The 23154-nt window shown below is 44.2% G+C and overlaps 1 protein-coding gene across 1 annotated transcript; it reads right to left on the bottom strand.

The window, feature by feature from the left end:
- Nucleotides 1–13225: 13225 nt before the first annotated feature.
- On the bottom strand, nucleotides 13226–21073 carry TRIM15 (tripartite motif containing 15). Its single transcript, XM_049879280.1, has 7 exons — nucleotides 20693–21073; nucleotides 18594–18689; nucleotides 17363–17593; nucleotides 16598–16620; nucleotides 15154–15269; nucleotides 14759–14791; nucleotides 13226–13927 (listed from the first exon to the last, which is right to left on the bottom strand). The coding sequence occupies exons 1-7, from the start codon at nucleotides 21071–21073 to the stop codon at nucleotides 13317–13319; spliced, it is 1491 nt and encodes a 496-aa protein (XP_049735237.1). The 3' UTR covers nucleotides 13226–13316.
- Nucleotides 21074–23154: the final 2081 nt, after the last annotated feature.

The raw sequence follows: 23154 nt of genomic DNA, 5'->3' as shown, positions 1-23154 counted from the left end.
TGGGGTTGAAACTAGAAATTTGGTAGTGAAAAATACACAGATGTCATTTAAAGCTGTGGGGTAAGTGAAAATCATATCTAGAATGGAGCCCATACTGATCCCTGGAGTACTCCAGCATCTATGGGCCAGGTAGAGGAGGAGCCAGCAAAAGAAACTGAAGAAACAGCTCTTTCCTAGAGCTACAGCTAAGCTCTCTCTAGGTTCCAATACTGCCTCCACCCTTACCCCTTCAGGACTGAGGATGATAATAACTCTTACTAGCTCAGGATGGCTTCACCATTCCTTCTTGGTTTCCTTAACCCTACACACGCTTTTGTAAATAGTCCCTCCATCAACTCCCCTTAATTATCTCTTTTGAGTAGTGATAGTGACAGCAAGCCAACTTTTGGGAATGGGTAATGGAGGAAGGTAAAGAGGAAAACGGGGCACTACTGGGGTGAGGCTGTTGGTGAAAATAGGGAACATATCTCTATGAGTGGAAAGGAGGGAGATCCTTAAGCCTGGCTTGTGGCATCTGCGTTAAATTCAAAGTCCATAACAATAAATTTGATGAGATAAAAAAAAAATGGTGATTATTCAGGTAGTCTTCTCAGGGGTATGGTAAAGAGAATGGAGTAGAGAGGTAGCTTAGAGAGTGTGTTTGGCTTGTAAAAATGATGGACTGGTGCCCAGCCCAAATAACTCATGGACTTGAGAGATTGGAGATTCCTGGAGAATCTTCCTGGAGGGGTCAGGAGCAGTTTTGAATAAAAGCAGGTTGAATGATGAAATGATGACAGATTGTGATAGATGTGTGTCTTTTATCTCAGTGCGTATACTTCTCTTTCTTTAATTACCTAGGACCTCCAGTGCAGGTTGAATAGAAGCAGTGAAAGTATCTTTGTCTTGTTTCTGATTTTAAAGGGATGCTTCTATTTTTTTAGATAGAATTATTAAGTATGTTAAATTTGATGTTTGATGTATGATTTTGTAGTATATTCTCTGTAAGTTAGGAAAATTCAATTTCTAGTTTGTTAAGAGTTTTTTTTTTAGGAATGGATATTGAATTAAATCAAGCGCTTTGTCTAGGTCTATTGAAAAAATCATGTTTTTTCCTTCCTTTAATCTGTTAATCTTATAAATGACATTAATGGATTTTTTTTAATGTTAAACCAATTTTGCATTCCTGGGATAAACTCTATCATGTTTTAAACTTTTCTCTGGATTCCATTTATTATTTTATTTATAATTTTTATAGCTATATTCATAAGGAAAATTGGCCTAAAGATTTTCCTTCTCTACCACTAGTTTTAGTATCAAGCTTACGTCAGGCTAATAAAATCACTTGGAAAACACGCCTTCTGTGTTTCCAGTGATACTTTTTTTGTGGTGGGGCTTATCTGTTTTTTTGTTTGTTTGTTTTTGTAGAATCCAAGTGAATTTAAGATTATTTTTGTTGGAGGAAGAGAAAGAGGACTTAAAGTTGTAATTTCTTGTTTTTCTAATAAATGATTATAAATCTATTCAAGTTTTCCATGTCATTGAGAGTCAGTTTTGGTAAGTAACATTTTATAGAAAATTGTCCATTAAGTTTCTGTTTTCAAAGTTGCTGGCATAAAGTTCTTCTCAATGTAGTTTTGCCCTGTTTTTCATTTTAATATAGTTTATTTGTGATTTTCTTTTTTCTTGATCAATCGTGCTGAAGGTTTACCATTTTAGTAGTCTTTTCAAAGAACAAACTTTCAGTGTTGTTGAAAATTTTTATTATTTCATTCATTTCTATTTCATTTATTTTTGCTTTTATTTCACTTCCTTCCTCCCTCTTACTTTCTTTAGGTTCACACTATCACTTTTTTTTTTTTTTTTTAGCTCACTGAGTTGTTGTTGTTGTGTGCCCTTGAGGGGATTCTGACCCATACTTTAATTTTAGTGTTTATTTTTTCTCTAATATATGCATTTAAGACTATACATTTCCATTCAAGTAATACTGTGGTAGTAATACTATGTCCACAGATTGTTTGACAGTCTTCCCTTCAAGAGGTGGAGCTTAGTTCCCCTCTCCTTGAGCATGGAGCCCTGTTGATGCTGTGGTTAGAGAGCTCGGCTGCTAACTGAAAAGTTGGTGGTTCAAACCCCACAGCCGTTCTGTGGGAGAAACATATGGCAATTTGCTCTGGTAAAGCTTTACAGCCCCTACGGGGCCGTTCTACTCTGCCCTTATAAAGTTGCTATGAGTTGGAATCGACTTGACGGTAGTGGGTTTGGTTTGGTTTTGAGTACGAACTGGATTTAGTGACTAGTTCCAACCAAATAGAATAAGGTGGAAGTGAAGGTATGTAACTCTGAGACTAAGTCATAAAAGGACTTTGGGACTCCTCTTCACTCTTTCTCTGCTCTCCTCCCCTCTCCCTTTCTCTTTCTCCCTCTTTCCTCTTCATCCTCCACCCTCTTCTCTCTCTATTTACTCCAGGGGAAGCCAGCTGCCATGTCTTGAGGACATTCAGACAACCATTTGGAGAGGCGCAGGTGGAGGAGAGCTGAGGCCCTCAGTCTAATAAATAGTCCATGATGAACTAAAGCCTGCCAACAACTAAGTGAGCTTGGAAGCAGATCCTCCAGCTTCACATAACTGCAGTGATGGTGGAGCAGTGGTTAAGTGCTCGGCTGCTAACCAAAAGGTCTGCAGTTTGAACCACCAGCCACTCCACAGGAGAAAGATGTGCAGTCTGCTTCCATAAAGAGCAGCCCTGGAAACCCTACGGGGCAGTTTTACTCTGCCTCTAGGGTTACTATGTGTCACAATCAACTCCACAACAATGGGTTTGGTTTGGTATTTTTCTTAACCACAATCTCAGAGAGACCCTCAGCCAGAGCCACCCAGGTGAGTCATCCCTGGATTCCTGATCCACAGAAATTGTGAGATAATAAATGTTTGTTGTCTTACCCTCTACCCACTGTTGTCGAGTAGAATTGTTGTCTTAAGCTGCTAAATTTGGGGGTAATTTGTTATTATTGTTCTTAGTTGTAACTGATACAACTGCTTTAGCTGTATCAAACACTTGATGTTTTCATTATCTTTCAGTTCCAATATTTTAAAAAATTTAAAATGAATTCATGTTTAATCCATGAATAATTTAGAAGTGTGTTTTTATGTTTTATAAAACCACGAAAAAAACCAAACACATTGCAGCCGATTTGATTCTGATTCATGGTGACTCCGTGTGTGACAGAGTAGAGCTGCTCCACAGGGTTTTCTTGGCTGTTATCTTAACATGGAAGCAGATGACCAGGCCTTTGGTGGATTTGAACCATCAAACTTTAGGTCAGTAGTCAGTGCAAACGATTTGCACCACCCAGGTTTTTTAAATTATATTTATTTTTAATTTTGTTACAATGTGTTTGAAGATCATTGTCTACATTCAACCATTTCAAGAGGTAGCATGTGGTAAAGGATCGACGGTATTGAAGGAAGAAGTCCAAGCTGCAGTGAAGGCATTGGCAAAAAAACACGGCTCCAGGAATTGATGGAATACCAATTGAGATGTTTCAGAAAATGGATGTGGCACCACTGCTTTGTAAACTGCTTTTTCATTTAGTATATTATGAATACTTCTCCATAATCTAGGAATTATAGGAGATAAGATGCTCTACCTCTTTGCCAAATATGCCTCTAAATTTAAGGTAAAATACAAAGTGGCCTAACAGCTTGTATCACTATTGAAGCCATTGCCATTGTCTGTGAACATATTTCTACCAGGACTTCATCACCACTGTCCTTGGCAGTAATCTAGAACCCAAGGAAGTACCCAGTAGCTGAATGGTATAGTGTAGAATGCAGGAGGCTGGTGCATTGGGGAAAGAGGTGTACGGAGGGCAGAAGAGTGCTGTGCTCACTGTGGTGAGAAGTTCTGGAACCTACCTCTAAAGCTAAAGATGGAGCTTTGTGGGGGCTATATCCCAGGGGTTTCCCCCACTGAATGTTTATCAGTCAGTGCTTAAGGGAACCCTGAGCTTCTGTTAAGGGTGACGGAAAAATTTGGAAATGGATAAGGGAGATGGTTGAATAACATGATGAACGTAAGTTAATGTCAAGAATGCTTATCAGCACTTCAGGATAAGAAATGTGTGCTCAGCTGTGAGATTTAGAGTGGGCAAGTGCAAACATGTCCCCAGGGCCTAGAGAAGGTAGCTTCAAGGCCACAGAGGAGAGGAGGGGAGGGGAGGGGAAACCCATGACTGGGAGGTAGGGAAGTATTACCTACAGTGAAGAGACACACACCATGGGTGGAGGTCTGATAGGGAGTTCATGGTGGTGGCTGGGTAGTGGGAACCAAACCAAAACCAAACCCAGTGCAGTCGAGTCGATTCCGACTCATAGCGACCCTATAGGACAGAGTGGAACTGCCCCATAGAGTTTCCAAGGAGCACCTGGCAGGTTTGAACCGCCGACCCTTTGGTTAGCAGCCGTAGCACTTAACCACTACGCCACCAGGGTTTCCATTGTGGGAACAGCAGGCAAAAATCACAAATTTAGTCACGTATTTTTATTTTTAGTCATGTGTTTTTTATATAAAGAAAGGCAGCAGTAGAATTTTTGTTTAAATCCTAAGGAAGACTATTGTGAGGGCAAGTGAGAACTGCTCCAAGAGGCACAGATCTAGTCTATTTCTCTTCATTATTTAAAATTTCTGATTTTTCATTGCCTTAATGGTAAAATAGATATCATTAGATGTCTGCATAAAAGAAGAGGACTGGTTCTGGTCTTCCCTTCAGACTCTTCCCAACTCCAAGATCTTAAGTTGTCCTCATCATCATCATTATCACTGTTGAGTGCTTGCACTGTGCCAGGCAATGTGCCTATAAAAATGGCTAACTTCACAAGAGGAAAGGAGAATCAAGATCAACAGCCCAAGGCTGATTCCTGTGAGGCAGAGGTCAAACATGTCTCCTCTCCCTGCCATCTTTATCAATTCTGACACCAACCATCCCTCCTTCGGCTGTCTCTACTTCTCTGCTAAAAAAAAAAACTCTGCTAGGTTCGATAATTCGTTGCAGTGGCCATACAGAATTCACAGACAATAGTCACAATTATGGGGTGTATTAGGGATGTAACCGTTACATTTCAGGCTCAAGAATACTCAGGACAGCCTCTTATCAGGCATGCCCACAGGCTCACTTCTCCTTCGCCCCTAGGCCTCTGCCCAAAGACACTCAGCTGTCTCTCTCCTTGGGCCGAGAAGCCCACCCCAAAATCTCCTCTTGCTGGTCTCTGCTGCCTGGTCTCTGCTGCTGGGTCTTTGACACCACTTTTGGCTGCCTCCAGTGTTACAGCTCGCTCTCTGTCTCCGGGGTCCAGGAGCTTCTCAGTGCTGGGATCCCAGGTCCAAAAGATGCACTCTCTGCTCCTGGCTGTTTTTCCTTGGTGGTGGTGGGAACCTCTCTCTCCCCCCGCCCGAGGTGGCTCATTTTAAGCCCAGTGGGATGACAAAACTGACTAATCCCTTTGGTGGGGCACAATTACCCTATCACACAGTTCTACCCAATCACTTGGATGGCAGTTACAAGACCATGGCTAGAAAGGCTACAAGAAAGTGGTCCATTGCACCGCAGTGCCAAACAGTTTTACATATACTATCTCATTTACTCCTCTTAACAATCCTAAGGTAGGTACTATTTTTGTTCCCAATTTTCAGACCAGGAGCCTAAGCACTCAGGGAGAGTAAATAAACTCCCTAAGGTCACACAAAAGGAGCCCTGGTGGTACAGCGGTTAAGCACTTGGCTGCTATCTGAGAGGTTGGTGGTTGGAACCAGGACTTCAAACTGGCTCTTCCCAGTTCAGTTATGGCCAAGGAAGTGAAACCAGAACAGACCAGAATTTTCACCAAAATTTTCGTGAACTGGAATGATAATCAGAATGGGAAAAATTATGGGTCAAAGCCCTGCTGGAAACTAAATTTCCCTCTTAGAAAACAAGGGCAGCGTACACATTGCATAGCAACCAAATCTCTTGCCCACTGGATTTTGAGCAGAGTCGGACTCTTGAAAGAGCTCACTACACGTCTTCTAAATCTCCATTCCCGGGCTTTGAACTGTAATTTTTCCCATTCTGGTTATCCTTCCAAATCACCTAAATTTTATTTATTTATTTATTTATTTTTATTGTGTTATAGATGAAGGTTTACAGAACAAATTAGTTTCTCATTAAATAATTAATACACATATTGTTTTGTGACATTGGTTGCCAGCCCCACGACATGTCAACACTCTCCCCTTCTCCATCTTGGATTCCCCATTTCCATTCATCCAGCTTTCCTGTGCCCTCCTGCCTTCTTGTCATTGCTCTTGGGCTGATGTGCCCATTTAGTCTTGTATACGTGATTGAGCTACGTGTATTATTGTTTGTTTTGTGGACCTGTCTCTCTAATCTTTGGCTGAAGATTAGGAGTGACTTTAGTCCTGAATTAAAAGCGTGTCTGGGGGCCAGGATTTTTCCAGTCTCTGTCAGTCAGACCAGTAAGTCTGGTCTTTTTTTTGTTTTGTTTTTTATGAGTTTGAATGTTGTTTTACATTTTTCTCCAGCTCCGTCTGGGACACTCTATTGTGATATCTGTCAGAGCAGTCAGTAGTGGTATCCAAGCACCATCTACTTATGCTCTATCAGTCTGGCGGAGGCTGTGGTAATTGGCCTCCATTCGTCCTTTGGGCTAATCTTTCCCTTCTGTCTTCAGTTTTCTTCATTCTCCCTTGCTCCAGAAAGGGAGCAAGGTATCTTAGATAGCTGCACACAAGCTTTTTTTTTTTTTTTAATAATTTTTATTGTGCTTTAAGTGAAAGTTTACAAATTAAGTCAGTCTCTCACACAAAAACCCATATACACCTTGCTACACACTCCCAATTACTCTCCCCCTAATGAGACAGCCCGCTCTCTCCCTCCACTCTCTCTTTTCGTGTCCATTTCGCCAGCTTCTAGCCCCCTCCACCCTCTCACCTCCCCTCCACGCAGGAGATGCCAACGTAGTCTCAAGTGTCCACCTGATCCAAGAAACTCACTCCTCACCAGCATCCCTCTCCAACCCATTGTCCAGTCCAATCCACGTCTGCTGAGTTAGCTTCGGGAATGGTTCCTGTCCTGGGCCAACAGAAGGTCTGGGAGCCATCAACACCGGGGTCCTTCTAGTCTCAGTCAGACCATTAAGTCTGGTCTTATGAGAATTTGGGGTCTGCATCCTACTGCTCTCCTGCTCCCTCAGGGGTTCTCTATTGTGTTCCCTGTCATGGCAGTCATCAGTTGTAGCCGGGCACCATCTAGTTCCTCTGGTCTCAGGATGATGTAGTCTCTGGTTCACGTGGCCCTTTCTGTCTCTTGGGCTCATAATTACCTTGTGTCCTTGGTGTTCTTCATTCTCCTTTGATCTAGGTGGGTTGAGACCAATTGATGCATCTTAGATGGCTGCTTGCTAGTGTTTAAGACCCCAGACGCCACTCTTCAAAGTGGGATGCAGAATGTTTTCTTAATAGATTTTATTATGCTGGTTGACTTACATGTCTCCTGAAACCATGGTCCCCAGACCCCTACCCCTGGTACGCTGACCTTCGAAGCATCCAGTTTATTCAGGAAACTTCTTTGCTTTTGGTTTAGTCCAATTGTGCACACAAGCTTTTAAGACCCCAGATGCTACTCACCAAAGTAGGGTGTAGAATATTTTCTTTATAAACAATGTTATGCCAATCCAGCTAGATGTTCCCTGAGACCATGGTCCCCAGCCCTCAGCCTAGTAATTCGGTCCTTAGGGAATTTGGATGTGTCTATGATGCTTCCATGACCTTGCTTTGGTCAAGTTGTGCTGAGTTCTGCAGTACTGTGTACTGTCTTAACCTTCACCAAAGTTTTTTATCATTGTTAAGTGCCGTCAAGTCAGCTCCAACTCATAGCGACCCTGCGGACAACAGAGCAAAACACTGCCTGGTCCTGAGCCATCCTTACAATCGTTGTTATGCTTCAGCTCATTGTTGCAGCCACTGTGTCAATCCACCTCTTTGAGGGTCTTCCCATTTTCTGCTGACCCTGTACTCTGCCAAGCATGATGTCCTTCTCCAGGGACTCATTCCTCCTGACAACATGTCCAAAGTATGTAAGACACAGCCTTGCCATCCTTGCTTCTAAGGAGCATTCTGGCTGCACTTCTTCCAAGACAGATTTGTTTGTTCTTTTGGCAGCCCATGGTATATTCAATATTCTTCGCCAACACCACAATTCAAAGGTGTCAATTCTTCTTCGGTCTTCCTTATTCATTGTCCAGCTTTCACATGCATATGATGCAATTGAAAATACCATGGCTTGGGTCAGGCGCACCTTAGTCTTCAGGGTGACATCTTTGCTCTTCAACACTTTGAAGGGGTGTTTTGCAGCAGTTTTGCCCAATGCAATGCATCTTTTAATTTCTTGCCTGCTGCTTCCATGGCTGTTGATTGTGGATCCAAGTAAAATGAAATCCTTGACAACTTCAGTCTTTTCTCCATTTATCATGATGTTGCTCATTGTTCCAGTTGTGAGGATTTTTGTTTTCCTTATATTGAGGTGCAGTCCATACTGAATGCTGTGGTCTTTGATCTTCATTATCTTTTAAAAAACATTTTTGTGTGTGTGCGTTAAGTGAAAGTTTACAAATCAAGTCAGTCTCTCATACAAAAACTTATACAGACCTTGCTATGTAACCCTAGTTGCTCTCCCCCTAATAAGACAGCACACTCCTCCTCTCCACCCTGTATTCCCCATGTCCATTCAGCAAGCTCCTGTCCCCCTCTGCCTTCTCATCTCACCTCCAGACAGGAGCTGCCCACATGGTCTCATGTGTCTACCTGAGCCAAGAAACTCACTCCTTATCAGTATCATTTGTGCCTTATAGTCCAATCTAATCCCTGTCTGAAGAGTTGGCTTCAGGAGTGGTTCCAGTCTTGGGCTATCAAAGGGTCCCGGGGGCCATGACCTCTGGCTTCCCTCCAGTCTCAGTAAGACCATTAATTCTGGTCTTTTCATGAGAATTTGAGATCTGCATCCCACTGTTCTCCCACTCCATCAGGGATCCTCTGTTATGTTCCCTGTCAGAGCAGTCATTGGTTATAGCCAGGCACCATCTAGTTCTGGCCTCGGGCTGATGTAGTCTCTGGGTTATGTGGCCCTTTCTGTCTCTTGGGCTCACAATTACATTGTGTCTTTGGTGTTCTTCATTCTACTTTGCTCCAGGTGGGTTGAGATCAATTGATGCATCTTAGATGGCCACTTGCTAGTGTCAAACTATCTTGATAACCAACCCAAAGGTCTGTGCACTGTACCAGGTATAAAAAAAAAAAACCAGTTATAGAGGTAGATAAATATCATATCAAAGATTATTTAGACACACACTGGCCAGTGACTTTTGTTCCGGCACAAAAGGAAGTGCTGAGTCAATCAAAAGCCTTTCTTGGGAATTTGGAAATCCACAGTAAAAGTTGAAGGATGAGAGCTGTGACACAGAACCTTAGTCAAAATGTGGGCCAGGACCAGCAGCCCTGGCATCCCGCCCCCCAAAACCCTGGAAGCTTTTTAGAAATGCAAAATCTCAGCCCCTTCCCCATACCTTCTGAAATCAGAATCTGCATTTTGACAAGACCCTCACATGACCTCTAAGCACACTAAAGTTTGAGAAGCACTGTTGTAGATATTGGCAGCACAGCCAAGAAGGATCTGGGTAAGTTGAAGTTAATTTTAAAAAATCTAAATTTCTGTAACAACCCAACAGTGGACTATTAAGAAATGATACATCATTATCATGAAGAATTTATCTCAGGAAGGCAATGGCAGTTTGATATCAGAAAATTTGACAAGGTGGTAGATGCGTGCTAGAGAATGGTATTCAACAATTAGAAGCTATAAACTAGATATATATACAGCAACATAACTAGATCTTAAAATCATGGTGGCAGATTAAAAAAAATTAAGAAACAGAATCAGCACTGTACTATTTGTATATTTAAAGATCCTATGTATCCTAGGACAGATGATAAACGTTAGAAAGTAGCTGTCCATTGAGGGGAAATGGGAATGAACAAACAGGGCAACACAGATGTCCTTAGACTTTCCAGCTGGGCTGCTAAATGGATTAATTTCCCCTGCTTTTCATTCAGGCAGCTCCCAATCCTCATCCTTTGGTCTTGGGCACTCCCAACCCTTCCTCTTAGGCTCTAAATTATGCAGGGCAATTTAATTTTGGCCCAAAGCCTCCAAATGAACATATCAACACCCTAAGTTATTTACCAGTTACCCTCCAGTTGACTCATGGCCACCCCATGTGTGTCAGAGTAGAACTGTGCTCCACAGAGTTTTCAATGGATGATTTTTTTTTTTGGAAGTAGATCACCAGGCCTTTGGGAGGACTTGAAAGACTACTCTAAAATTAGAAGCATTAGAAACTTGGGTATACAGTGTAGGTTGTTTTTGTTGTTTATTTGGTTAGTTGTTGGTTTCCATTTCATATTCAACGAAAAGAGCTCTGCCTGTCTCTGGTTCAATGCTTATACAGGAAACAAGGCCGCATCAAAGTCTGTCTGTTCAGATGCATGGTGGGAAGATCACCAGACTAAGGGAGTGTCAGGACCTCTAAAGTCTACTTCTAGCAGGTCACAAAGACCAGCTGTGAAACTTGTTAGACAAGGTCATTTAATTGTGTGCCAGTTTACTTAACCACAGAATGAGAAAAATAAAATAAGGCCTTTGTATCTTATAAGTTTGTTGTAAGGTTCAAATGAAGATGTGTCCTTTTTAAAGCACTTTTAACTTTGCACTCTCTGTGATGATTGGAAAGTTTTACAACTAGCATGTATTACGTATAGGTTTTCTTTTGGGGGAGAGGTTGCAAAATGGTATAATCTCATTTGTGCGAAAAAAATAAAGCTATACACTTGTATACAAGACTTTGGCAGAATACATGAAAAATTGATATCATTAGTTATCTACGGGGAATGGCATGAGGAAGTGTTGAGTGTGAAGAGAGGGGGTTTTCATCTATACTCTTTAAAAACGTTTGAACTTTTTCAACCACAACGGTATACTACTTTTATAGTAGTATAGTATAGTACTTTTATAGTAGTATAGTATACTACTTTTATAGTAGTATACTACAACTACTACTAATAATAGGTTAGACTATCAGAAATTTGGCTTCTTTCTGGATCAGACATGGGGTGATTCTGCCCACCCCATGGGAAGACAAAAGAAATCCCAAGTTCTTTGGCTTCTTTTATATCAAGGACTTCTATTTACCCAAGAGGTAAATTGGGGTAATTATTTACATCACATAGGCTCCTGGGCGGCACAAACGGTTTGAGCTTGGCTACTACCTGAGAGGTTGGCAGTTTGAATCTACCCTTCCAACAGCACCAGGAAAGAAAAGCCTGGCAATCTACTTCCGAAAAGTTAACCACTGAAAACACTACGGAGCACGGTTCTACTCTGACACACATGGGATTGCTATGAGTCAGAATCGACTTGACAGCAATGGGCTTGGTTTTGGATTTGGTATTTACATTACCATCATTTGTATTACTATTCTGTAATGAGATTCACATATGGTACAAGCACTTAGGGTATATTTAAAACATCTGAACCTAGGCTTCAGTAACGGGGTTCATAAGACAAAAAAAGGTGCTCTTGTACATACAGTATTGTCTTACACTAGAGGGGAGCTCGATTGGTGATGAAGGTAGATTTCTTCAGGGACTAGGGTGGGAGGGTGGGAATATGAGTGTTAAACCAAGAGGAGAGCTAGAACCAGAAAGGGCTAGTGGGGGACCATTACTGTTGCAGTGTTTCATATTTTAACGCGGTCTGTTTCTGTGCCCAAATAATAATAATAATAAATATTTGGGAAGTTAGGCCTGAACAAAAGCCTCATTTTATTCAATAATGGGTCTGGTGATTGTTCCACTTCATCAGGAAAGCCTGAGTAAAAGAAAGGACAGGATTCTACCTCCTAATTTGTTGCATATTACCTGGGGTTTTAAAAGCTTGCCTGTGGCCATCCAAGGAACAACAATTGGTTTCTATTCGCCTAGAGCAACAGAGGAAAAAGGAGAGTCAGGAGGAAATGGAATGTGTGGCTAATTGCCTCCCTGGACAGCTGCCTCCTTTGCCTTGAGACCAGAAGAACTGACTGGTGCCCAGCCAGGATTATGGAAAGTTTTGATTAAAAATTCTATAGAAGAATCCTGATCAAAAGACAGGGAGGGAGAAATGCAGAACAGAATTTAAAATTCTCACGGAATTCAAACTTTCTGAAGGCATTCATACTGTATGAACCCCAGAAACTATTGCCCTGAGATAATTTTTAAACCTTAAACCAAAAATATCCCCTGATGTCTTCTTTAAACCAACCAATAGTTAGTTTAATTAGAAAGAATGTCTGCCTTGAGCATTGTGCTCTTTTAGAACTATCTATAAGGGATCAAATTGACAACAGTAACTCAAAAGGTTAAATAGGAAGGTTAGGGGACAGTGAATTTATGCTAACAAATGGTGGAGGAAAAATTTGGAAAAGGAGGGTGAGAATAGTTGCACAACTTGAAGAATGTAATCAATGTCGCTGAATTGTACATGTTGAAATTGTTGAGTTGGTATATGTTTTGCTGTGTGTATTTTCAGCAACAACAAAAATTATTTAAAAATAATAATAAAGGGAGGATAGAATGGTGTCTTGATCACAGAGGGGTTAGGACCCATTCCCTCTGCACCTTCTCCTGCTCCCACCCACCTCAGCACCAAATTGTTACCATGGAGAGATTCCACTGGGTTTAGGCCTTTCCTACAGCCCCATCAGCGCTGATTAGACACGTGAAACGCAGAAAATCTGTTTGGGTTGCACACTTTATTAGGACATTTTCCACAAATCTAGAGAAATGACCTGAAGGGAATTAGGAAGGGGACCAAAGTCCAACCAGGGCTAGATGAAAAGGCCCTAAGCCCTCCATGAGGTTATCTCCATAAAAATATAAACAGTAACTTTAACATTAGTGCAAGTCCAACTAAGTTCTGATTTCTCCCATGGTGATTATTTTGACGGCTTTTTTTGTTTCTTTGTTTTGTTTTATAATTTAGATTTACTTTGCCCAACAACTCGCTGGCTCCTGGCTTTTCTGGTGTCCTAGGCACAGCCTAGCCTGCCTCTAGCTCCCCACCCAGAGGTGCAGAAAAGGCCAAGGCATCACAGGGAGGACCCAGATGTCAGAGATTTCAAGGACATGAAGTAAAATAAAAACCAAAACAAAGCTGCACGTGACTCTGAGATCAGCTGTCCTCCAGCTTCACTTGGGGACAAGGAGGCTCCCAAAGTCACGCGGCTGGACAGGGCCAGAGCTGGATCCCAGGGCTCTGCTTTCTTCGCTACACCACTCCTTGGACCCTTTCAAAGTAAGGCAGGAGCCTTTTTTCCAGACGGCAAATAAAGGAAAGACTTTGCCCGAGAAAGAGGCGGCGAAGGTGAAGATGGGAGCCCGCGTCTCGGCATTGTGGAGGGTCACCCGGCCCGCCTCATAGTCCAGGGAGACACCCACGCGGCGCGGGATCTCGCCCAGCGGCAGGTCGGTGCCCGGGTAGGTGCTGGCCCAGCACTGCTGGTGCGAGAGGATCACGGCCCAGACGCCCTCCTCGGCGCTCAGGCCCATGTCCCCCTTCCTCCTCACCGTCTCCCGGGCCACTCCCACCATGCAGCCGCCGCCGTCCGCCAGCTGCACATCCACCTGCCAGCAGTGGCGGCCCGAGGAGAAGCCCGGGGAACCAAGCGCCACTGGGAGCCCCTCGAAGCGCAGTGGGCTGTCGGGCAGGTTCTGCTTCTGCCGGGTGTACCTCACTGACTTCCTGTCCTCTGAGAGGACCAGACTCCGGCTGGCGGTCTGAGGGTCCAGGGTGACGCCCCCTAGAGGAAGGAGAGAATCGGCATCAATCGGCAACCGCAAATGTCCGTATTGCGGACGACAGTGCTCATGGGAGGCAGAAAGTGCATTGACCTCGTTCAGCTGGCCGTTGGCCCGGCTTCTCCAAATCTGTTTCGCCTTTTGTCACATGAGGACATAGGACCACAGCTTTTCACCCTGCCCCACAAATAGTGCTGTAAGACCTTTTCCAGATCGCATTGCTTGGGAGCATGTTGGAAACGCAGAATTTGTGACCCCATCCCAGACATACTGATTCAGAACTTGTGCTTAACAAAATCTCCAGGTGATTTGTCCGCATGTTAAATCTGAGAAGCACTGATGTAAGCACCAGAATGAGACAATGCTTGTGAAAGCAGTTTCGAAATTGCGCAACCATTTAAAAGTAAAAAGCTTTTTTATCTTTTGAAAATTGTACAATATTCAATTCAACAAAGAATCCGGCACAGTACTAGGCATAAAACAAGGGCTTGATCAATATTTCTGAATGATAATATCTATACAAATCTCTAACATTTATTGAGCACTTGCTATGTGCCAGATACTATCCTAAGCTTATTTATTCCTCACAGCTACTTATGGGATAGCTACTATATATTTTTTCAATTTTATAGGTTAAAAAAAAATTGGGACCAATGGGTTAAATAACTTGTCCAGTATTTCCTAGCTAGGAAGAGTTAGAATAGAGAACCCACACAAAGGGGCTTCAGAGTTCATGTATATAACTGCCGTTTGCTGCCTTGAGTTGAATGGATGAATTAATGAATGGATGAACGAATGAATGGCTCTCAACCCCTCCCCCTCCAACTGTTTACCTGAATCTGTTTCCAGATGAAGCACCAAGTTTTCTGAGGGAAGCAGAAAGAAAGATCTGTAACTTGTTCCTTACAGACACCCCCGAGGGCACTGTGTCCTAGGTACAGGGTGAGGATAGGGACAGGAGAAGGTGTCTTCTAGGTTCTAATGGGAAAGAACAGGGCCTCACCTTCCTGAACAGTCAGTCCAATGTTAGGACACAGAGCTCCTGCCCTTGTGGAGTGGAGGAGATGCTATAGGGAATGGTCCCCTGAGTGGTGTGGGATCACTAAGGGAAGGCTTACCTGAGGGAGATGTCTTGAGCTGGGTTTTGAAGGCAGGGCATGTAGGGATGGATGGAAAGCAGAAGGGCAGCTAATGGGGATGGGGAAAGCTGTGGCTCCTTCCCTTTTACCTGAGAACTTTCTTATCATCCCTGGGAGAGGGAGTATTTTTCTGTGGAGATTGCGAATCTTGTTGACAAGGTCAGGAGAAATGGCCTCTGGACTCACAAAAGTCTTCATCTCACACCTGCAGACAGGTTGGTAACCTGTTAGGTCCAAATTCCAAAAATAAGGTTTGGGCGTTACCGACCAAGTGAGGGTAAACTCAGACTAAAGAATGGTCTTGGGGGCTGTGGCGGATGATTAGATTGAGCATCATCTCTTTACCTTTGCTGGAAATGTATAGCTATTAAACCAAGAGGCATTTCCGTTAGACCTAAGAGGAACTAACGGTAGCTATTGATCAAGAATTGATGCAGGTTCTACAAGAGAACATTTAGGCCTGTGTGACCTAAAGGGGCAAAGATCATTATCCCTATTGGCCTCTAGAGGGCAATATGGCATAATTTGAAAAACAGCCTTACGTTAATAACACGAGCTCTGTTCTGTATAAGGAGAAACCGCACAGGTGGGAAGAAAAACAGATGAAAGAAGACACACGTTGTGTAAAAAAAAGGCCCAGGTTCTGGTCCCAGCTCAGCTCTTCATAAGCCACTGGCCGTGTGAACCTGAGCAAACACTGCACCCTCTAGGCCTCCATTTCTTCATCAAATTAGAAGACCTCTCAGGCCCTTCTAGATCTAAATGTCTAAGATTCTTTGAAAAGCATGTTTAGAGACATTCCTGATTCAAGGACACCTGGATTTAACGCCCTGTCCACGTGAATGGGCATACGGCATATGACAAGTATTCCTAGTCATTATGACTTTCCTCACCCCAGGGCTGACTGCTAATGCTTACAGCAGGGAGGAAAGTAACATATATTTACAATGCTCCCAAGTTCCTGGGCGGAAAAAGAGGGCACTGAGTGGGAGAGATGAATGGAGACCATTTCTCCCAGGTTCCATGTATACCATACCAAAACCCCAAACCAAACCTGTTGCCGTCAAGTCAATTCCAACTCATAGTGGCCCTATAGGACAGAGTAGAACTGCCCCCATGGGATTTCCCAGGAGCAACTGGTGGATTTGAACTGCTGACCTTTTGGTTAGCAGCCAAACTCTTAACCTCTGCACCACTAGGGCTCCATTTCCCCCTTAGAGTAACATTTCAAATGTGTTAGACAAGGACTTGAATACTAATAATTTCATAAATGAAATCAGTGTTTCAGGGCCAACTTAAAAACATGAGTATTATTTACAACTTCATTTCTAGAGGGGGGAATGGGTCCCAAATACCAAATAGTCAGCTTAAGAATGACCCTTTAGAACACAAACCTTTAGTGAGTTTGGGTGTTTTTGTGGAAGTGAATGAGATAGTTGGCTATCAGAGTGCCCCCATCTCTGTGTGCGGGCCATGAGTTTGCCCCTTCAGTCTCAATGCATATAGGACCAAGGACTAGGGGGTGGACCCTACCTGCTGTGGTTGACTCTGACATCCTACAAAAGAAAGACAAGAACATGCACTTAGTTTCCACACATCCTTCCCCTTAGGGATTCTGCACGTCCTTCCTTTCTTAAAATATCGGCTTCAGAGAGTTCTACCTGTTTAATTACCTACTCATTAGATAGTTCTTTTACATCATGCTTCCTAACTAATTTGGGACTCTGTAGTCAGTTCATTTTGCTGGTTTCTCTGTCTCAGCCTTATCCTGAGTGTGTTCTAACTCCAACGATTAAGATTGTAGAGAGCAGAGGCCAGGGTTTCAGTTATCAGCCAGACCTGCTGTGAAAATGGGTAATATGAATAATGATCATCACAACGGTTTATTGAGTTCTTGCTGTGTGCCAGGGACCAGGCTAAGCATTTTACATAGACCTTTTCTTATCATCTTTGCAACAGTCCTATGATGAAAGTATTATTATTACCCCCCTGTTTAGAGGGGTTAAGAGTCTTGCCAAAGTCACACAACTGGGAGAGCTGACACTCAAACCCAAGACTGTCTGACTCCAAGCCTGTGACATGACCACAGTATGTGACTTGGTCGAGTCACCCAGCCTCTCCAGGTCTGTATCTCCTTAATCTCTCTGGGCCAAAGGAACCAGATAACCATCAGTCCCTCCCATTAAAGGTAATTTCTACTTCCCTTTCCTTCTCCCCAGCATCTTCCAGCCCACAGCCCAGGGTTCCCTTTCTGTGGAATCCCTCTCCCATCCCATAAAGTGGTGGGGTGTTTCTCACTTTCAGCAGCTCACTTGCTGGCTGCTGACACTTTTCCTCCAGCTCCTTGATGTGACCTCCAAGCCGGGCCACCTCCTCTGAGACCTTTGCGATGTACTCATCCCGCTCCTTCCAGATCTGCCGCTCCAGCTCCCTCAGCCCGGCCAACAGGAGTCGCTGCTGTTCCCCCAGCTCCTGCTGCAGCTTCTCAAAAGCTGCTTCCACCTGGTGCTTCTTGGTTTCGATCTGAGTCTGCGAGGGTTAGAAAGACAGACATGATTAGGGAGGTGGTCACAGAGCTGGGTTCCAGGAGGATCACCTACATATTTCATATAGATTAAGAAGGGTAGCAAGTAACTAGTTTCAAGACTCATTCTCCCAATAATACTATGATAGAAGTAGGTGGGTCTCAGGATTACTCATCAATGATGAGGGCTGTGCTATTCTCCTACCGAGAGTTTCTAATAATAATGCCATTCTATGCTCTCAGGGTCATACCAAATTTTTCAAAAATCCTTCTACATTGATGATACCATCCTAGTCCTACCATACCTTCCCTTATTATATTAATTTCTTACAGAGAAATTGAGGTGAAAGGAAGTTGTGGTTAGAGCCAACACAGCTTAGCAGCAGAGGGCATGGTGTTTGTTTTAGCCACTAAGGTGGCCATTGCAGGGCATACTTTCATGGGAGTTAGGGGGTCCTGGAGAGATCTTCCTGTCCCCAAACTCTGTCTCCCTAGTCAAGGCACCAGAAATTCCTTCACTGTGGACTTCTTCCTGATAATTTTGCAGCTTGAAAAAAGAAGTGGGAGGGGCCCATAAATAACCACACTATTAGCCCACTGTCCTCAGGGTCAGTCTTGTGGTCAGCACTAGGACTCAGGAACTAATATACACTTTCTGGTCCCCAGCTTCCCATCCAAAGGTGATGCTTGCAGGCAGGCTGGGATGAGAAGAGCAATTGGCTAAGCGTCAAGAGACCCGGGTTCTAGTCATTTCATCATGAACTTGGGTTTGGCCGTGTAGCCTGCAGAGCATCATTTCTCTGAAGCTCAGTTTTCTGCTCTGTAAAAAAAGGGTGATATGACTTGTCTTAAATTAGAAGATGTCAGAACAATTTTCCTGCTCCGAGGTGAATAAAAAGAGTTTGCCAGTTCTTCCCAGTCTGGCAAAAATACCAGACAACAGGCTTCCCCAGATCTGTTAGGAAACTTCCTCAGGGAGAAGGTGGCCAACAACGTGGCTTTTACCAGAAGCACTTGGAGCTTCTGGTCTTCCCGACACTTTATGTCTTCAATCTCATCTCTCTCCATGCTCAGAGCTTCCAACCGACTCCTGAGACGTTCCTATGGGGAGAATAACGGGCAGAAGAGGTGGCTGAATTAATAATCCAACTTACAAATATTAACCATCTACCAATTTCCAGAAGGTCCCTGGGTGGTACAAATGGTTTGCTCTTGGCTACTAACTGAAAGGTTGGTGGTTCCAACCACGCAGCAGTACCCTGGAAGAAAGGCCTCGTCCTGGTGATCTGCTTCTATAAATATTACAGCCATGAAACAGTTCTACTCTGTAACACATGAGGTAGCCATGAGTTGGAATTAATGGGAACATGTTTGGTTTTGAGTACCAAGTTCCAGGCACACTGTTAGGTGCTGGGGGATTTGAAGTGAAAAAGGCCCAGTCCTTGTCCCTAAAGAGATCATCATCTGAGGAAGGAGTCAATCATAAGTGGTTAAAATACAAAAAGACGAATGCAATCATAGAGGTGAGCACTCAGTGAGATGGGAGGCAGAGGAGGTGACAATTCTGCCTGTAGGGCTGAGGGAAGGTTTTAGAAAGCAGAAAGCACGTAAAGGGGACCTGCGAAGATAAATTTGAAGTTGGATAAGAGAGGGAGAGAAGAGCATTCTAGGAGGAAGGAACTACATACGGAAAGCACTAGAAGCAAGAAAGAGTCCCACAGGTAAGTAAGGAAACAGCAAGTACAGCTCAGTGTGGCTGGGCACGTGGTGCCTTGGGGAGGGCAGCTAAGAGATGAGACTGCAAAGGAAAGCAGTAACCCAAGTGCGAAGAGCTTGAATGCCTTGTTAAAGATTTTGGGCCTTCTTTGGACATTACGAATCCACGGAAGGATTTTAAACAGGGGAGTGACAGGACTAGCTGGAAGCTCTGCCTCACAGCAGATTGGAGGGTGCTTGGAAAGGCTGAGAAGGGAGACAGAGAGCACATTAGAGATTATACAAAGTCTGGGTGAGGGATGCTGTGGGCCTGGATTTATCAGTGGTTGGTTTGTGATGGACTACTAACCTTAAAGGTTAGTGGTTCGAATCTGCCCAGTGGCACTATGAAAGAAAGGCCTGGTATTCTGCTCCCATAAAGATCACAGCCAAGAAAACCCTATGGAGCAGTTCTATTCTGTAACACATGGGGTCGCCACGAGTTGGAATCAACTCAATGACAACAAGCTTTTTTTTTTTTTGTGGCGATAAGGCAAAGTTAAAGATTCAAGAGAGAAACATTAAGAGATGTTTCTAAGGAAACCACTTCAAGACCTGGTGACTGGATAACAAGAGAAAGATCTGAGAGGCAAAGAGAAATGAATAATGTCCCAAGACCAGATGGGAAATTCTTGTAATACTGGGCTGCTGCCGTGCCTCTCTTTCTCTCAAAGATGAGCAGTGATTACAGGTTACCCTTCATCTTCCCTCACTTTCCTCTGAGCCCCAGTGGTTTGGGTAAATCCTGTATCTCAGGTGAATGTGGGAAGACCACGTGCATCCTGCTCATAGCCTGCAGAGGCTTGTGTTCTGCACTGGACTCTCTTTCCATAGTGAGTGCAGTCAGGGCTGAAATTCTTTGCGTCACTGTGGGGCCCACAGGAAAGTGGCTGAATCAGCTCCATCACGATGGGAGTCCTCTCAGGGCTGGGACTGAATTTCTCCCTAAGACCATGAACTCCCACATGTCCAAGTGGAACCATGTCCCCCCATCAGCCTGGGAGTTTCTTGAGTGTCCCTACAGTCTAGGGGGGAGCCTGGGTAGTGTGTGCCATTTGCAATCAGCTACCAACCTAAAGGTTGGAGGTTCAAACCCATTCAGCAGCTCTGTAGGTGAATGGTCTGGCGATCTGCTTTCATAAAGATCACAGCTGGGAAAACCCTATGGACAGTTCTGCTCTGTAACACATGGGGTTTCTATGAGCTGGGGGCCGACTCCACAGCAGCTAATAAAAATATATCTACAGTCTCGGGATTCTCTTCACCCCGATCCCCACCCGGTTCCCTGCACCCCCCGGCAGGACACTGACCTGCACCAAACATGTCCGAGGTAAAGTCACACTGCTTACCCGGTAGGGTTGAATGGCCTCGTCAAGGAGCCCCACAGAGTGGGCCTGGTGGGAGGGACCCTCCCTGCAGAACACACAGAGGAACTCCGCATCGTTCTCACAGAAGAAATAAATCTTCTCGCCATGCTCCTCACAGTAGGTTTCTCCCAGAGGGCCCAGGGGCAAAGGGACCATGAGGTTCTCTGGCTGCTCCTTCTGCTGGCAGAGGGGGCAGAGCAGAACCCTGCTGGAGGGGTGGGCCCCCATCTGGAAGGGCACAGGGAGGCAGGGCCGGCAGAAGGTGTGTCCACAGGTGGCAGTCACTGCATCCTTCAGGGGCCCTGTGCAGGCAGGACAGGTGGCCCCCTCTCGGAGTGTCTGCAGGGAGGGGGTTGAGGACATCACAGTTCCTTGCCTAGCCCGTCCCTTCAGGCCTCTGGCTCCTTCCCCACAGGAATTCACTTTCCCTGAAATTGACTCACTTTTAAATGCATCTCCAAAGGAAAGGAATAAGAGGCCAAGAGAGAAAGGCAGGAACGTCAGGACGGGAAAGCACCTGGCTCTACCTCTTGTGCCTTCTCAAGGCCCACCCTTCCTGGGCCACCACCCATCAGCTAAGTGGGTCCAAATTCCAGGGTATTTAGAATTACCCAGCATTACCAATGGCAGCCAAGGGAGCCTGATTTCCGTGCAGTTTTATAATGGCTCCTTCCGGTCCCAGGGGTGGGGAGCAAAGCATGACGTGAGGCCACAAGGAGAAGAGGTTTCCTGGAATCCCTCCCTTTACCACAGTTGGGTGGGAAGGATTAAGGAGTGGACAGTTCCTGTCAGATTGAGCAGGTGAGAGCCATAAACTTCTGGCAATGAGGCGTGCCCACGGCAGCAAAGTCCAAGCTGCAGTAGGTGTGACTGACTTCCAGAGACTCTGGGGGTACTCAGAGTTGCTCACTGGATGCTCTACTCTGCCCTTCTTTCCTTGCCTCATCTCATCTCCCCAGGCGCCACTGTCCTCACAAGAGTTTGGGTCACATTGGACTTCGATTTTATCTAAACTGCCGGTAGACAAAGGCAAGGAACCATAATGCAATAGATTCATGCTAATAAAGTTTAGAAGACTCAATTAGTCAAAAGACAAACAGATTCAACCACGTTTATCTAGGGCTTAGTGTTTTCATATTACTATAGGGTTGCTATGAGTTGGAATTGACTTGATGGCAGTGGGTTTGTTTTTTTATATACAAGTCTGACAGCAACCTTGGAGCAGGTATCATTACCTTCATTTTACAGAGAAAGACATGTAAACTGAAAGGTAAAGTGATGTTTCCAAGGCCACAGAACTAGAAAGCACCAAGGCTGGAGACAATCCAAATCTCCTTGCTTCAATCCCTGTGCTGGCATCACACTCCAAGCCACGACAATGGTCTTCATCCACTCGCCACTTCCAGCACGGTTCTTCACTCACCTGCCACCCCGGATCCATGGAGAAAAACATACCTCCTTCCAGTTCCCCACTAAATGATCAGCCTGGCACATCGTTTTCTCTCCCTTTTCATTCCAACTACTGTGGTGATAATAGTTAACATACTTGGCTGCTAAGTGAAAGGCTGGAGGTTCAAGTCCACCCAGAGGCATCTCTGAAGAAAGGCCTGGCAATCGACTTTCAAAAAAATCAGCCATTGAAAACCTTATGGAGCACAGTTCTACCCTGACACACATGGGGACATCATGAGCTGGGGTCAACTTGATGGTAACAGGGACGACACTCTACCTACAGTCTTGCCAAGAGGGCAGTTCTGGGACTGTGCTGTTTAAAACGTGAGCCACCAGCCACATGTGGCTACTGAGCGTTGAAAGGTGGGGAGACCAATGTGAGATGTGCTGTAAGCGTAAAATACACCCTGGATTTCAAAAACTTAGCACAAATGAAAAAGAATGTAAAAACTCATTAATAATTTTCATGCTGATTACCTGTTGAAATGATAATATTTTGGATATATTGGCCTAAGCAAAATAATTATTAAAATTAATTTCACCTGTTTCTTTTTAAAATGTGGCCACTTGAACATTTTAAATTGCATATCTGGCTCACATTATCTTTCTACTGGACAGCACTGGAGATGCACAGACTTGCCTGAAAATTACTGGCACCCACCTTCCTGCTCTGTAACCTTGGGCAAGTTAAATAACCTCGCTGAGCCTCAGCTTCCTCATTTATAAAACGGAGATCCTAATAGCATCTACTTTATAGAGCTGGCAGGAGGGACAAGTAAGATCATCTGATTAAGTTCATTATATCGGTGTCACAGTCATCATAAATACATGCTGTTACTATTTTTCTTCTTTCACCTTCTCCACCCAGGATACATCTCAACCTCATTTAGAGACTGTGATAGGCCAGTTGGGGCATCACCGTTGAAGTTGCCTGGCACTAGGACCTTATCTGAGTGCCCATACTGACGAGAGAGCCCTGCGCTGGCTGATAC

The sequence above is a fragment of the Elephas maximus genome, chromosome 1 (genome assembly GCF_024166365.1).
Source record: "Elephas maximus indicus isolate mEleMax1 chromosome 1, mEleMax1 primary haplotype, whole genome shotgun sequence".
NCBI classification, from domain to species: Eukaryota; Metazoa; Chordata; class Mammalia; order Proboscidea; family Elephantidae; genus Elephas; species Elephas maximus.
This window is presented reverse-complemented; position numbering and strand designations above follow the sequence as displayed.